Source organism: Oryctolagus cuniculus, chromosome 12, assembly GCF_964237555.1.
Source record: "Oryctolagus cuniculus chromosome 12, mOryCun1.1, whole genome shotgun sequence".
Lineage (NCBI taxonomy): Eukaryota > Metazoa > Chordata > Mammalia > Lagomorpha > Leporidae > Oryctolagus > Oryctolagus cuniculus.
In genome coordinates, this window is record NC_091443.1 from 25,352,344 (window position 1) to 25,366,908 (window position 14,565).

Below are 14,565 nucleotides of genomic sequence, written 5' to 3' on the forward strand. Positions count from 1 at the left end.
CAAAGACCAAAGTTGTTGTTTTAAAATTCCTTTATTTATTTCAAAGGCAGAATGACACAGAGAGAGAGAGAGTTTAGTGATTAAGATGCTGCTTGGCACACCATATCCCATGTCAGTGCCTGGGTTCTAGTCCTGGCTCCTCCATTTCCAGTCCAGCTTCCTCTGGGAGGCAGCAGGTGCTGGCTCAAGTGCTTGGGTCCCTGGCACCCAAGCACCCAAGTTCTGAGCGTCTGGCTTCAATGTGGCCCAGCTCCAGCTGCTGCAGGCTGTTAGGGAGTGAACCAGGTCAAATAAGACTTTTTTTTTTTCCCCAAAAAGGCGAGAGCAGCCTGAAGCTGTCGTCTTAACTCTCCTGGCACACTCTATTGAGAGAAGAGAGGTTGAGTTTTTTAAAATAGGACTGATCTGCTTAAAAAAAAAATTTTTTTTTTGTAAATTTGAGACAACTGTAGATCCACATCAAGGTATAAGAAACAAAGCAGTGACATCGACGAGACACTTCACCCAGTTCTCCCCAGTGGTAGCAGTTTGCATAACTGTACCAGGGCGTCGCGAACAGGAACCTGGCAGGGCTACGATCCGCCGGCCTTATTCCACCACCCCCACCCCCGGGTTCACATCCTTTCATTCCCGTGAGTGTGTATTTCAGTCCGTTCAATTTTGCCATGAACGTGAGCTGCTTTTGAACCCCAGTTCTGCCAAGCACGTCCTTGCTGTGTGACCCAGAGCAAGCTCGTTGACTTCCGGGAGACGCAGCTTTATCCCAGGGCTGCCTCCGCAGGGCGATGTGGGGGTGTGAGGGTGAGGTCAGCTCGCTTCTGCCTCCAGCACCCCGGATTTCCCTAAACCCAGGTTTCCATGCTGGGTCCGAGGCCGGGCCCTGCAGCCGCAGCGGGGCTTTCTCCGGTCTCCTGCGAAAATAACGGACTCGCGGGCTGTGATAAAGCTCGCGAACCCTTCTGCACGGGCCTCACGCTTAACCCCGCAGCTCCGGAGGCCCGAGAGCGTGACCCGCGGACCCCTGCCGCCGCGCCGCCCGCCCGGCGCTCGGGACCCGCTTTGATGGCGCTGGGCGCAGGGGCGGAGGGAAGGGGGAGCGAGAATGCTGGGACGTTGGGGGAGCGAGTGGAGTAGCGGCAGGCGGAGGCGGTCCACACTGAGATACCGCTGGCCCGTGAGCCACAGACCCCCCGGAGGCTGCGCCGCGGGCAGGTGCGGCGGCCCGGCTAGACCCGGTGGGAGGCTCGCGCGCTCTCCAGGGCTCGGGGCTAGACCCTCCAGGAAATCCAGGTCCCGCCTCCAGGACCCTTCCAGGAAATCCAGGGACCGTAAAAAGCCCCCCCTCCCATCTCAAGGTCCCGCCGGCGGAGACGAGGTATGCCCCGCGTCGGCGGGGATGAGGAAGGTGGGAGATCAGGGATGCGGGGTACGTGCGGGAGCCTCTGCCAGCACAGGCAGACAGGCGGGGTTGGGGTTTGGGGGACGAGCCCGCCTCGTCCCGCGGCGACCTCGGGGGCGCACGCCTCCTCTACCCGCAGCCCGAGCCCGGGCGTCTCCAAGTTCAGCTGTCGGAGGCGGGGGCTCGGAGGGGGGCGAAGCATCCGGGAGGGCCCGGGCGGCGCCTCCCGCTCCTCCCTCGGCCGCTGGAGCCGCGCGAGCCGCGGAGGAGGAGCCGCGCCCCGGCCGGCGTCGCCCTGACTCCTCCTCCTCCTCCTCCTCCCCGCGCGGGCCCAGCGCTTCCTCCCCGGCGTGCAGAGCTCGGGGTGCCCGCGGCGGAGCCGGGAGCCGAGCGCGCTGGGCGCGGCCGTCCCGCCGCTGCAGCCGCCGCCGCCAAGCCCCAGTGCGCCCGCGGCCATGGTCCCCGCAGCGGCGCCGGGCGCCTAAGCCCCGGGACGCGGTAAGCTGGGCGCCCACCCCGGGGCCCCGGGCCGCGGCCTGGGGAGCGCGGAGGCCTCTTGCGCCGGGGGTGGCCGCGCACAGGGACCGGGGAGCTCCGGGGACCAGGCTGGGCGGGGACGGGTCTGGCGGGGGCTGCCGGAGGCCCCGGGAGCCGCGCTTTTGTGAGCGCTGCCCGTTACATGTAGAAACGACGCCCGCGCCGGTCTCGATGCGCGTCCTTTTGAAGGACGCGCGCCCGGAGCCGCGGCGCAGGCTGCTAAGTATTGTCCCGCGTCCCGGGCCCTAACAAAGCGTCCTCCCCGGCTCTGCACAGCGCCCGGCGCCGCCGGAGGCCCGCGGAAGGTAGGCTGCGGCCGGCGTGAGCACGCCGGGGTGGCCGCGCAGGTTGCCAGGGACGCGGGGGGCATTCGCGCCTCCCCCGGCTGCCCCCGTAGCGTCGCCCCGGGCCCCGCCGGCATCCCCGGTCTGAAGCTGCCGTGGTTGGCGGGGTGGGAGGGCGTGCACGGGGCAAACCTGGATGCCCAGGAGCTCGGAGGGTGGCAGTCGCGGAGGCGTGCGCCCCCGGGGCAGCCCGGCGCAGGAGCCGCCGCCGAGGGAACCCTGGGTGTCCGCTTGCACCGTCGGAGGGTGGAGGGGGAGCGCGAATGCGACTTTGCCAGCGTCATGCCGGGGGCCGGGGCGGGGGTGGGGTGGGGGGTGTGCGAGAACACGGAAAGCCCCGGCCGCCACACTTGCGGGCTGGGAGTGTGCAGCTTCGGGAGCGGAAGCTGCTGGGGTCCCCGGGTGGGCCCCGCAAGGGGATAGCTGCGCGGGTAGTCGCCGCCGCTTTACAGCTCTTCCTGTGAAATTGAAAGAGAGCGAGACAGAAAGAGGCGACTTCCCAGCCTCCGCCTGACAACCCGGGGTTCAGGTGGAAGTAAAGTGGGGGCTTGTCCCGCCCGGGGGCGGTGAGTCCAGGCGGGTGGGATACGGTGACGTCTTGCGCTCGCTTCGCCCAACGGAGCCAGAGCCCCCGGGGTTCAGGAGGCTGCGGGCTGGGCCGTCCCGCCCGGCTCCTGACTGCGTTAAGTCGGCACACATTGCTGGGACTCCCAGCCAAGTCCGTGGGGGCGCGGGAGCCGAGCCCCTGGGTACCCGGCAGCGGCCAGCAGGGTCCCTGCAGGTACTGTGACATCTGAGGCTTTTCCAGCGCCAAGGGATTGGCTTCCTCCTCCTCCTCTTCTCTCCCCCTTCCCCTTTAGCTAAAGGTTCTCTAATGATGAGCGTATTAGCTTGGCGAGTGACCCGGGTTATGGGGTTGATCCTTGCTCTAGAGTTGAAGGGAGCTGTGAAAATGGCCAGGCTGCAGAGACAGGCACAGCACAGGCCGGCTGAGAATGGAGTCTGGGGTCTCCTCCGCCCATGGCATTGTCCTCCCGGAGGTGATGCGAATGGCGGGGGTAGCTCGTGTGTAGAATCTCACCTGTGCTCTCAGCGTTTCTGCGGCGGAAGCCCGCTAAACTGCAGGGTAGAGAAAGCAAACGGGTCGGACAGCAGCACAGAGACGGGCTTGGGGTGGGGGTGAGGTTGGGGGGCGGCAGAGAGAAAGCCGCCCTCAGCGTGGCCTTGGCATTGAAATGTCAGGAATCGGTTGTGTTTATAGGCACTTGTTCAGAACGACCTGCGTTTCTTTTTTCTTGTTCCTTTTTTTTTTTTTTCCATTTTTTATATGTAATGACCCTGAGTATCAAAAGATGCTGTCACACACACGGAGAATAGGGCGCCAATGAATTCTTAACAGGTGATCTTAATTTAGCAGCCAATATTATGGGTCAGATGTTGAAATAGCATGTTTTAAATGTCACTGCAAATGACTTTCTAAACTAATGTTTCACCAGTCTTGATGCTTCCAGTTTATGTTGATAATGAAAATGCATTTTATCAGTCTTACGTGGATACAGGGCTGGTAGGTTTAGCTAGAGTGTTTGAGAGACATTCATTAGCCTAAAGCCATTTGAGGAGGCTTATTTTTGTAGCTTCCAATTCATTTGTAAGCCAATAAATAATGCAGCTTGAATTCTGGCTATTTAGTTTGCATCTGTTCCACAGGGCCTTATGGGAAGACTCACTGAAGCTTGCAAAAAAAGATATTTTTATCCTATTAACAAATAAAACAGAATTGTTAAAAGATTATAACATTCTGCAAGTGAACAACTTTGAAATTAGGATGCTGCTTTGTTGTAGCTTGTACCAGCAATTAGCCATTTATTCAAGCTTTTGATTGGATAACATTACAGACCATCTAAGCACTGATGTTTGCTTTAAAACCGAAGTTGGGGAAACAATGTTTATAAATGTGAGCGAACATAGCTCTTCACTTACACCTGGAACTGTGAGCCCAGCTTCAGGCATCCTAAGTTAATTTGAATAAATAGGGCTCAAGAAGCGAAAGTTGTTACAAGCCTTCTATTTTAGAAAACAGTATCACAGAGCTCTGATTTCTGCTTTTGTAATTTCCCTTAGTTGATTACAGGTTATTGAGTCCACATTCGGCTAGGCTAATGATTTTTCCTCCAGCTACCCTGAGTTAACTACTTGATTGGGTAATCCACCTGCTGTTAGGTTTAACAAAAGCCTGGGAAGACGGCATCCTTCAGGATATAAAATACTAAGGCTTGTTTGCTTGCATTTTAGAGTAAATGCTAAAGGGTACCCTTAGTTAACTTAAATTCTATAGTGCACTAGCGAAGGTTGCTATTTTATTTTAAATTTGTGTAACTTGACCTTTTCCCTGTGCATTAGCACTGAGGCTTTTGTGGTCAGTTTTTACACCAGCGATACTGCCATGCTTCTGGTACCCAGCCAGGAATGGAGAGAGGCCGCACTGGATGGTACCTGGTGTGCTGCCGGGCGGCAGTAGCATCGGGCAGAAGTTAGCTCCCTTGTAAACACGCAGATGGGGTGCAAACTCTTGTACTGTCGAGCTTTGGCTAAACTTGAATTTTTTTCTTGACACTATTTCCTTGTATACAGAACTGGGTCCAAGATGGTCAGCCTGGAAACCCTTACAGCAGATTAAAGTGTTTGCAGCAAAGACAGAAGAAACAGTGTAATGTGATCGTTGGCATTATTAGGCCCTGGCTTGCCAAATGAGGAAGGTGACAGCATGAATGAAAGGTTTTGCCAAAGTACGCTCTGTGTGCATCCCTTCAGTTCCAAAGTAACTAAATTAGCTGCGTGGTGGTCACTGCCTGCTCAGTGAGCCCCCAACAGCTCTGTCTGAACACAAGCCCTAACACATCTATTCTCATGCCCAGCAAGCAGGGCGGCCGAGCCGAGAGAGGGGCTTCCAGAAATTCCGCAGAGCTGTTCAGCTGCTGGGCCATCTGGAGGGGAAATAAAAGGCCTAGGCCAGGGGAATCTGGCCTTGTGCTTATTTATCATTTGGCTTTCACTTGCCAGACTTTGGCCCCTTTCACTGTCTCCAGCCCAGAACAGACGTCCCCCTCTGGCCAGGGTGCTGTTCTTACAAGCTCCTTCCTTGAACCTTGGATGCTAGAAAGTTCATGAGCTCCCTTTGATTGGTGACTTCATTGTCCCAGCTGCAGTCTCTGTTGGCGCTGTGAGATCTTGAGCTAGGGTGGCCCAGGGGGGCACTGGACACAGATCTGCACTGGGCTTCCTGTCAGGGTGTGTGGCAGTGTTTTGGCAGCCTTGTTTTGAGTTATTTGGAAGGAAAATGCTCAGAATCATAGTCATTATGGGTGGTGATTGGGGATAAATGTTTTGATTAATGGCTGTGTGCATCTGTCTCTTTTGACCATCCCTAGTTAGAATTCCAGACCATGGCACACACTGGGTTTTTTTATTCCAGAGGACTCCTAAGGACTTGAGACAATTGGATGGGGAAGGTAAATGGCAAAAAGAGGCCCAGGTTTATGGCAGGCTTCATAAAACTGGAATTGTTCTTTGGAATTGGAAGGAGGTTTTGTCACTCAAAACCCAGCCTTCTTCCTCCTGCTGTTAATGGGGTCTACTTGGGCTTTGTGGAAAGCATTGTATCCTACAGGTGAGACTTCAGTATCTGTTGTGGGCAAGTTAGCAATTGTCAATTCCTAGGCTATGCTCATTACGAAGGATATGGGATGCTGTCTGATCAATTTTATATAAAATTTCACTACTTCTGTGCCCTAAGTCAAAAAGCTGCTTTAGAAAAAAAACAATATTTATTCTATCTGTGTATCCTTTGTAGGCCATCATCAGTCACTCAGTAGGTCAAGGGAGGTAGGAAGAAAGGAGTCCACCTCTCCTTTTTTTTTTTTTTTTTTAAGATTTATTTATTTATTTGAAAGAGTTACACAGAGAGAGAAGGAGAGGCAGAAAGAGTGTGAGTGAGGGGTTTTCCATCTGCTGGTTCACTCCCCAGTTGGCTACAATGGCCAGAGCTCTGCTGATCCGGAGCCAGGAGCCAGGAGCTTCCTCCAAGTCTCCCACATGGGTGCAGGGGCCCAAGGACTTGGGCCACCTTCTACTGCTTTCCCAGGCCATAGCAGAGAGCTGGATCGGAAGTGAAGCAGCCAGGACTCAAACCAGCGCCCGTATGGGATGTTGGCACTGCAGGCGTCAGCTTTACCTGCTATGCCACAGTGCTGGCCCCCACCTCTCCTTTCTAACTTGAAAAGTTAGCGGGCATGGTATTCTGTACTGTTTGGCGAGCTAACCTATAAAAGTGGTTATAAGTTTGCTGGTGGGGTCTTTTCTGTGGTCCCATTCATATGGTCTGTGTGCATGTGTAGGAGTGAGGTAGAATATAATTCAGATTCACTTGTTCAAATCTCACCTCTCCCCCATGTTAGTGCTATGTCCTTGGGCACTGCCTGATTTTTCCTAAGCCCCGGTTAAAACATCTAACTGGGAATATGGTAATTACTGTTCACAGAATCTGAAGGATTACATGAGGTGATGTACATAAAGCACTTAGCACAGGCCAGACTCAGGAAATGCTCAGAAGTTAAAAATAATAAAATGTGAAAGTTCCTTCTAAATTCCTAACTGCATTTTAGCCAAAAGGTTTTATTTAACATTATTTAACATTAATGATTAATGAATTGCCTTTTTTTAAAAAAAAAAAAGTTCATTTATTTATATAAAAGGCAGCGTTACAGAGAGGGTAAGTGAGAGAGAGCTATCTTCCATCCACCTGTTCACTGCCTGAATGGCTGCAATGACTAGGGCTTTGCCAGGCTGAAGCCAGGAGACTGAAACTCCATGCAGGTCTCCCATATGTGTGGCAGGGGTCCAAGCACTTGGACCATCTTCTGCTGCTTCCCCAGGCATGTTAGCAGGAAGCTGGGTCAGAAGTGGAACAATCAGGACTGGAAATGGTACCTATATGGAACACTGGTGTCACAGGCAGCAGCTTAATCCTTTGCAGCGCAATACCAGCCCCAATGATATGCCTTTAAGAGCAAGGCAGCATGGAGTATTGCCTGTTGCCATTGTCATTTACTAATACAGGGCTGTTTGTCTACATAATTCATCCCCTGCCCAATCTCATGCTTTGCTGTCTTGAAGGTAAGTCTATGATTGACTTAAGTTACCCTTTCTAAGTTTATACTTCCTTTGTAAGTCAGCAGGATTTTCTCAGTTCCCCTTCCATAGTAGCTTTCTCTGATTAGCCACTCTCCCATGCCTGCCATCTTCAGCCCTCACAACAGCCCTTCTACGTGGGTGCTGTTGTCCTCATGAAGGGACTTGAGAAAGCATGTTAGCACAGATTCCCCTGCAGTTTCATCCCATAACCACCACCACCACCACAACAACAAATGCGGCTGAGATTCGTGAATCCATTGGCTTAATTATGAACCCGTTAAATTAAACTTCAGATGGCTCCACATAGTACAGTTTGGCAGTCACTATTAGCACTCTGCTTTTGCTTAGTTATGTCTGCATTTGAATGAGGGCTGGCTGGAGGGAGGGGAGAGGTGCGTGGAGAAGAAACAGGTATTTCAGAAGTTTCATTCACTCATTTCTCCAGCAAGGTGAGTTTCCTCTCAAGGAATATGCCTAGACTGAGTCCATGACGTTTCCTGAGTCCCTGTGCATTGGGGGGGGGGGGGGAGAGTAGAAAAGAAATTGAAGGTATGCACCTCACCCTGAAAGGCATTTCTTCCGAGTGGGGAGGAACAAATTCTTGCACATGAAATTACTGATGAAAGTTTGGAGAATTGTATCAGCCAGCAAAATGCGTCTGTGCCAGGTGAGTCCTGACAACTTGCCACTATGTGTAACATCTTCTGGATGTTTGCAGAGTGAGCTTACGTTCCTCAAGAGTGGGGCTTTCTTCCCAACCTCTTCTGCCCACCCTCCCACTCCCTGCCTTGGTCAGAATGTTTTCCTTAGCACGGTGCCTTGGGGGAAGAGGCCTATGAAATAAAAGAGATTTTTAGAAAAGAAAGCTGCTATCAAATCAAAGAGGTTTGATTTCATGAAAATGCAGTGACCTTCTGAAGAGCCTGGGGTGACTGCTGATCAAATTCAAAACAGCCCATGAGATCGGACCTCTGGGTCCATTGTTTCACTGCTGCTTTCATTGGTTTAGAGGCACAAATCCCCACCCCTTAGTTTTAATTTTTATAAAGGAGCAGTGTTAGAAGTCATCCTTTTTTTTTTTTTTTTTTTTTTTTAACACATGCTAGGGCACTTCAAAGAGTTTTTGGAAAAGGCATGTTAAAAAAAAAAGCTAAGCATGAATTTCAATAAATTGATCTCTTAGTTCTGTTTGTCTAAGAACTTTCTACCTGGATTTCAGCAAATTTACCTCTTCATTGTCTGAGAACTTTCTGATGAACAGTTGTGGATGCAAATGTAGGCAATAGCAGAATAGTGTGGCTTTTATGGAGTGAGGCTGAGAGCTATGGCAACCCTGGAAATCCCAGAGCACCCTGGGGATTCTCAGCAGGTTTTGGTTGACAATGGGCAGACCCTAGGTGAGTCTCATTAGCCAGCCCTTGGCCTTGTCTAAATTCCTAAGCCTCACAGCCTGACTTAACACCTTGGTGCCTCTTTTCTGATGTGGTGATGTTTACATAGCACTCTCTACTTATTTTGAAAATATTTACATAGTGATTAGTTAACCCAACAGACCAACCTCAGGAAGGCTGCCAGGACCAAGAGCACCTTAGCAGTGGAAACCCTGATAATTAGGAGAGAAAGATGCCTGTCCCAGACAAGGGGCCTGGACCGCACCTGTGCTGTGTCCCTTTAAAAGCAACCCCAGTACACTTGGAGCTGCCTGGCGGAGCTGTTTGGGTTCATCCCCTAAGTCCACTGAACGCTGTAAAGCCCTTGGGAAGGTGGTGGCTCTGTTTGGCTTGTTGTGTCTGGAAAGACGGAAGTGGGATGCTGAGCAGTGCTGCCCGCTGATGGAGAACGCTGCCCGCTGATGGCGAGCGCTGCTGTTTCCAGCTCTGGCCGTGGTCCACTTCCCTGCAGACATGTTTCCCACATGGCAATACTCTGTTCTGTGCGCCACTGCCTCTGGAATAGAGCATTTTCTGACCCAGAGCTTGGTTCAGTTCAAGGTGTTGTTTCCGTCATCCCAGGACCAGAGATGAGAGGCTCGCTGCAGGTGGCTCACGTCACTGTCTCAAGGGCCTACATAGATGGTGTTTGGCAGCCATTGCATCATGGTAAAGGGACCTTCTTGTGTGCGGGTTTCAAGCTTGCATGGGGCTATTCAACACATTATGGATGAATTATTCTGCAAGGAATACAACAGATTTCGGTACCCGGTATCTGGAATTTGATGATGCATATCACTGGCAAAAATCACCAAGAGTTTTTGATGCCTTCAGTCTTTTATGGAAAGCCCAGGGTCAGAGAGGGTCAGAGAGATGGAAGGCGGCCCTGCCGGGCATGAAGGGGTGGGACGCTGTGTGGTGCAGGTTGCCTGCCATTCTGCAGCATTTGGTTTGGGACTCTTTCAAACCTCACCACCTGAAAGGTTGGAGAAGTGTTTTCTCATTTCTCTAGGCAACTGAGCATGACCTAATGCTCCCTGGGACTAAGGCACCCTTCAGGGAATACTCTTCCTGTCACACCTTGGGTAATTGCACCCACAGAGTTAATTGAGTTGCTTTGTGAGGGACTCTTGTCAAAAGCAGCATTCAGCCTCAGGTAAACAAGGAGCTGGCTTTGCAAGAGCTGTGTTTCTGCAGTGCCTCTCGCTGAGTCTCCCTGATATCGGGGCACGCAGGCGGAACCAAGTGGAGCCATCATCTCGGCCCATCACAGCCTGCAACATCCAGACAGGTGCTCCCAAGCTTGCTGACTTCCAGGGAACGTTCGCTCGAACATTCTGGTTGTCACAAGTGGTCTTTGACCTTCAAGTTCTGGGTCAGAGGAGCCCATCGAGAGAGACCAACCGTCAGCCTGGAGTCTGGCAGACTGGCCATCCACCTGAGGGCTGAGCAGGAGAGGAGGGTGACTTTCTGCCTACGTGACCCCCTGACTCTGGTAACCCCAACCTCATGAATCTTCTCCTGATGGGAGCCCTTGTGGGAGCCCTGCTGGCCCAGGCTGGGGCCTGAAGGGACCTGTGGGCTTGCTGGGGTGTGTGTCACAGGCAGCGACACACACAGGGGCCAGGCAGTGCGGTGAGTGTGCACGGGGGCTGCCTCACCCTGTCCCTGTCTCCTTCTTGCACACAGGTGAGCTCTGTGGGCTATGGGATGGATGAGGTGGAGCAGGACCAGCATGAGGCCCGACTCAAGGAGCTGTTTGACAGTTTTGACACGACCGGCACCGGGTCCCTGGGCCAGGAGGAGCTCACCGACCTTTGCCACGTGCTGAGCTTGGAGGAGGTGGGCCCGGTGCTCCAGGAGACGCTGCTGCAGGACAACCTCTTGGGCAGGGTAAGCTGTTGGGGAGAACTCAGGTTGGGGGAGGCGGGGTGCGCTTTCTGTTATTGGGGTGCCTGGCTGGCCATGATCTAATCAAAAGAGAACCGTGCTGGGCATGAGTGACAGGTGAAGGGACCTGCTCTCATTTGTGCTCAAACGGGGGTGGCATCTGAGTATCTTAAAGAGGTAACAGGAGGAGGTTTTTCTGTTTTTTTCCTGGTTCTTAGTGTGCCATTTTCATCATTGGAATGGAAAGGAGGGGGTGAGATTTTCATTGAAGAGAAGAAAACATGCTAAGAAAAAAGAAGCCTGAACCTAGCGTTCCGAGAAGAGCGGGTTTCTGTTGTGACTTTGACTCTCAATAAAGCTGTTTTGTGTGCATTGGTTCTGGGTGAAGTATTAATTAAACCTTCCACCCAGGAAATGAGACAGAAGAGGAGGTAAATACGGTGCAGGTTCATTTAAAACTCAGCACGCCTTGCTCCCCGCAGGGCTGTGTGTGTGTGTGCCAATGTTAGCTTCCACGTTTGACAACGAATTGTCACACTCTGCCACAGATCAAGTCACAGATGGAAGGGATTTTTTTTCTCTTGCTGATAGTGGGAAGGACATTTGCTCTGTTATGACCTGCATTTGCCTTTTTTTTTTTTTTTAATTGTTTGAGAGGTAGAGTTACACAGACAATGAGAGGGAGAGACAGAGAGAGAGGTCTTCCATCCTCTGGTTTACTCCCTAAATGGCTGCATCAGCCAGAGCTGTGCCAATCCAAAGCCAGGAGCCGGGGGCTTCCTCCAGGTCTCCCATGCGGGTGCAGGAGCCCAAGCACTTGGGCCATTTTCTACTGCTTCCCCAAGCCATAGCAGAGAGCTGGATCAGAAGTGGAGCTGCCAGGACTTGAACTGGCACCCATACAGGATTAACCTATTGCGCCACAGTGCTGGCCCTGCAATTGCCTTTTAATCCTCATAATTTTAATTAATAACATCGCGTGTTTGGCTTGGTTGAGTCTCTTGCTGTTGGCTTTTAGAAGAGATAAGAGGGAACACAGGTGGTGCTTTGAGCTCTGTCGCTCTCGTTTCGCTGGCACTTTGTGGACGGTGGTTTCTGTCACGTGTTGAACACTGGGGAAGCAGGCGTGAAGCTGACTTTCTCATGGTGACTGAACTTCCTCTTCTTCGGTGGGTATTGGCTGTCCCCTGGCTGACGAGATCCATTAGCAGCCTCAGATCTAATTTGATGTGTTGTCTTCCTATAACCCGAGACAGGAGTTGTGATCCTCCTGTGTCCTCCGGGGCGTGGCACCACAAATGGAGTGTTAAATGGGGCTCACACCTAGAGAAAAAGACAGTTCTTTGCAAAAGCTGGGACTTTTCTTGGCTGCTCTGTGGGAGGTGAGCTGCTTGGGAATGCATGGGGTCCCTATAAAATGCTGCCAGTCTTGCTTTCAAGGTAGTAGCACCAGGAGCTTTGAAAGCTGAAACCATTTGCTCTCCATCATGTAGTGCACGCCCATGTGTTGTGGGGCTTCAGGATCCAAGGACTTTTTGTGCTGAAGGAATAATATACCAAGAGATGGATCTGTCTGAATGCTTGCTAAAACCTGAGAAGATGTAATACTTGTCCAACTTCAGGTCTTAGAATCAGCAGAAATACAGAGTCCTTTGCCCTGACCAGGTCGCACCCTGGCAGCAGGTGTCATCTTTCCAGCTGTTGCACATCTTTGCCTTCCTTTGACTACAACAAGGGACCGGTCATTGATTGGTTTGTTAATGACTGGACACTGTCAGCCTGGTTTTTGTGTTTGCTGTTTGCTCAAGTAATGAATACCTGAGTGGTGTATAGCATGATATTTACTTAGTGAGCCAGGGATAAACGTTAAATAGATTTAAGCTTATTGATTTCATGTGGGAGGTGCCTGGTGATTGTCTGGATAGCGGGTTTGGTGTGAATTCATGCACTACTGCTACATCTGCATGTTTGCTGGAATGGAGTTGTTCTCAGGTGATCACATAAACTTGGCCATCTGCTGTGAAGGTACTCTCGGTGGTCTATAATTTTAAATTATAAGGAAAAAAAAAAGCCATAGAATTCACTGGGACCGTCCAAATGCTAGTTCCTTCCTGATAAATTGAGCAGGAATGCTAAATTGAATTATAAATTATTTTCTATGCCAGTCATCTTTCTTCTGTATAGAAGTATTTATGGGGAAACTTGTAAGAGTGAGCAGCTTGGTTTAATAATAATAATAAAGCAGGAAGAAAGGGCATCATAACAACCTGAAGAGATTTATATGTTAATTTATTCAACAGCTATGTGTTAGGTGTGGCCTGCGTGTCTGGCATCCCAGTAGTCCTGGGGTATGGGTGCCTCTCAGTTAGATGTACGTTTACCATAAACTGCAGTTTTCCATTAAATTGGCTTTCAGATGCATTAGTACCATCAATTTTCTGGATGCTTATGGCATTAATTTTGTACAAACACATAAAGTATAATTTTTTAAAAAATAAAACTTGGAAATTTTACCTTTATTGAAATTGAGGCTGCTTTCATCTTTCTTTGTTGAAAGAGAGTTAAGGGGCCAGTACTGTTGTGTAGCAGGTAAAGGCACCACCTGCAGTGCCGACATCCCATATGGATGCTAGTTCGAGTCCAGGCTGCTCCACTTCTGATCCAACTCTCTGCTATGGCCTGGGGAAGCAGTGGAAGATGGTCCAAGTCCTTGGACCCTTGCACCCGCATGGGAGACCTGGAGGAAGTTCCTGGCTCCTGGCTTCAGATCCACGCGGCTCCGGCCACTGTAGCCAACTGGGAAGTGAACCATCAGGTGGAAGACCTTTCTCTCTGTCTCTCTACCTCTGCCTCTCTATAATTCTACCTTTCAAGTAAATAAATGAATCTTTAAAAAAAAAATAAAAAAGAACGCTGGCGCTGCGGCTCACTAGGCTAATCCTCCACTTTGTGGCGCCGCCACACCGGGTTCTAGTCCTGGTCGGGGCACCGGATTCTGTCCCAGTTGCCCCTCTTCCAGACCAGCTCTCTGCTGTGGCCAGGGAGTACAGTGGAGGATGGCCCAAGTGCTTGGGCCCTGCACCCCATGGGAAACCAGGATAAGTACCTGGCTCCTGCCATCGGATCAGCGTGGTGCGCTGGCCGCAACACGGCGGCCGCGGCGGCCATTGGAGGGTGAACCAACGGCAAAGGAAGACCTTTCTCCCTGTCTCTCTCACTGTCCACTCTGCCTGTCCAAAAAAAAAAAAAAAAAAAAGACAGAAAATATTTTTCCTTAACCAAGAATATGAATAGTATCTATTTACTTTTTAATTTGACCATCTACCTTGAATCATTTGATTTTTCTTTAAGTCTAATTCTTTTAATGATTGTCGAGGAAGGTAACTTGAAACCATATGTCATTTTCATGCATTTTCCTGATAGGCCATTTCCCCCAGAATCACGTTTCCAATCATTTGTCTGGCTTTACACCTGGAAGCTGCGTTCCCCTGAGCAGGATGGTTTTATGCAAGTGTTGAAAATGTGTGAAGCTTGAAGGTGCCCGATTTGAAGGAAAGGGTTCCTCGTGTTGTGACTCGTTTATCTGAAGAGCTGCACCCATGCCTTTGTCATCATTAAACACCTGTCAGTCTCTTCTCTTAGTCTCTCCCTTTCACTCTGTCACTCTTTCAAATAAATAATCTGTGAGTTGCATGAAGCTCCAACACCAGCTCCATAAGACACTGAAGAACTTGGGCTAACCTGGTCAGATGTCTGGATACTGTATGAGTGCTGG

At 51.0% G+C, this 14,565-nt stretch overlaps 1 protein-coding gene across 6 annotated transcripts in view; it reads left to right on the forward strand.

Moving 5' to 3' along the window:
• Positions 1-1,182: 1,182 nt before the first annotated feature.
• Positions 1,183-14,565, forward strand: part of NIN (ninein) — a 112,607-nt gene continuing 99,224 nt past the window's right edge. For 2 of the 6 annotated variants that reach the window (XR_011380728.1, XR_011380729.1), the window contains exons 1-2: positions 1,183-1,375; positions 10,590-10,793. Coding sequence is in view for 4 of the 6 variants with exons in the window: in XM_002718237.5 (XP_002718283.5) it covers positions 10,611-10,793 (183 nt within the window). In the remaining 2 variants the exon portion in view is untranslated. Of the gene's footprint in view, positions 1,376-1,763; positions 1,898-10,589; positions 10,794-14,565 lie in introns of those variants that run through there. The other 4 variants (XM_002718237.5, XM_002718236.5, XM_051822831.2 and 1 more) reach the window with 4 other exon arrangements.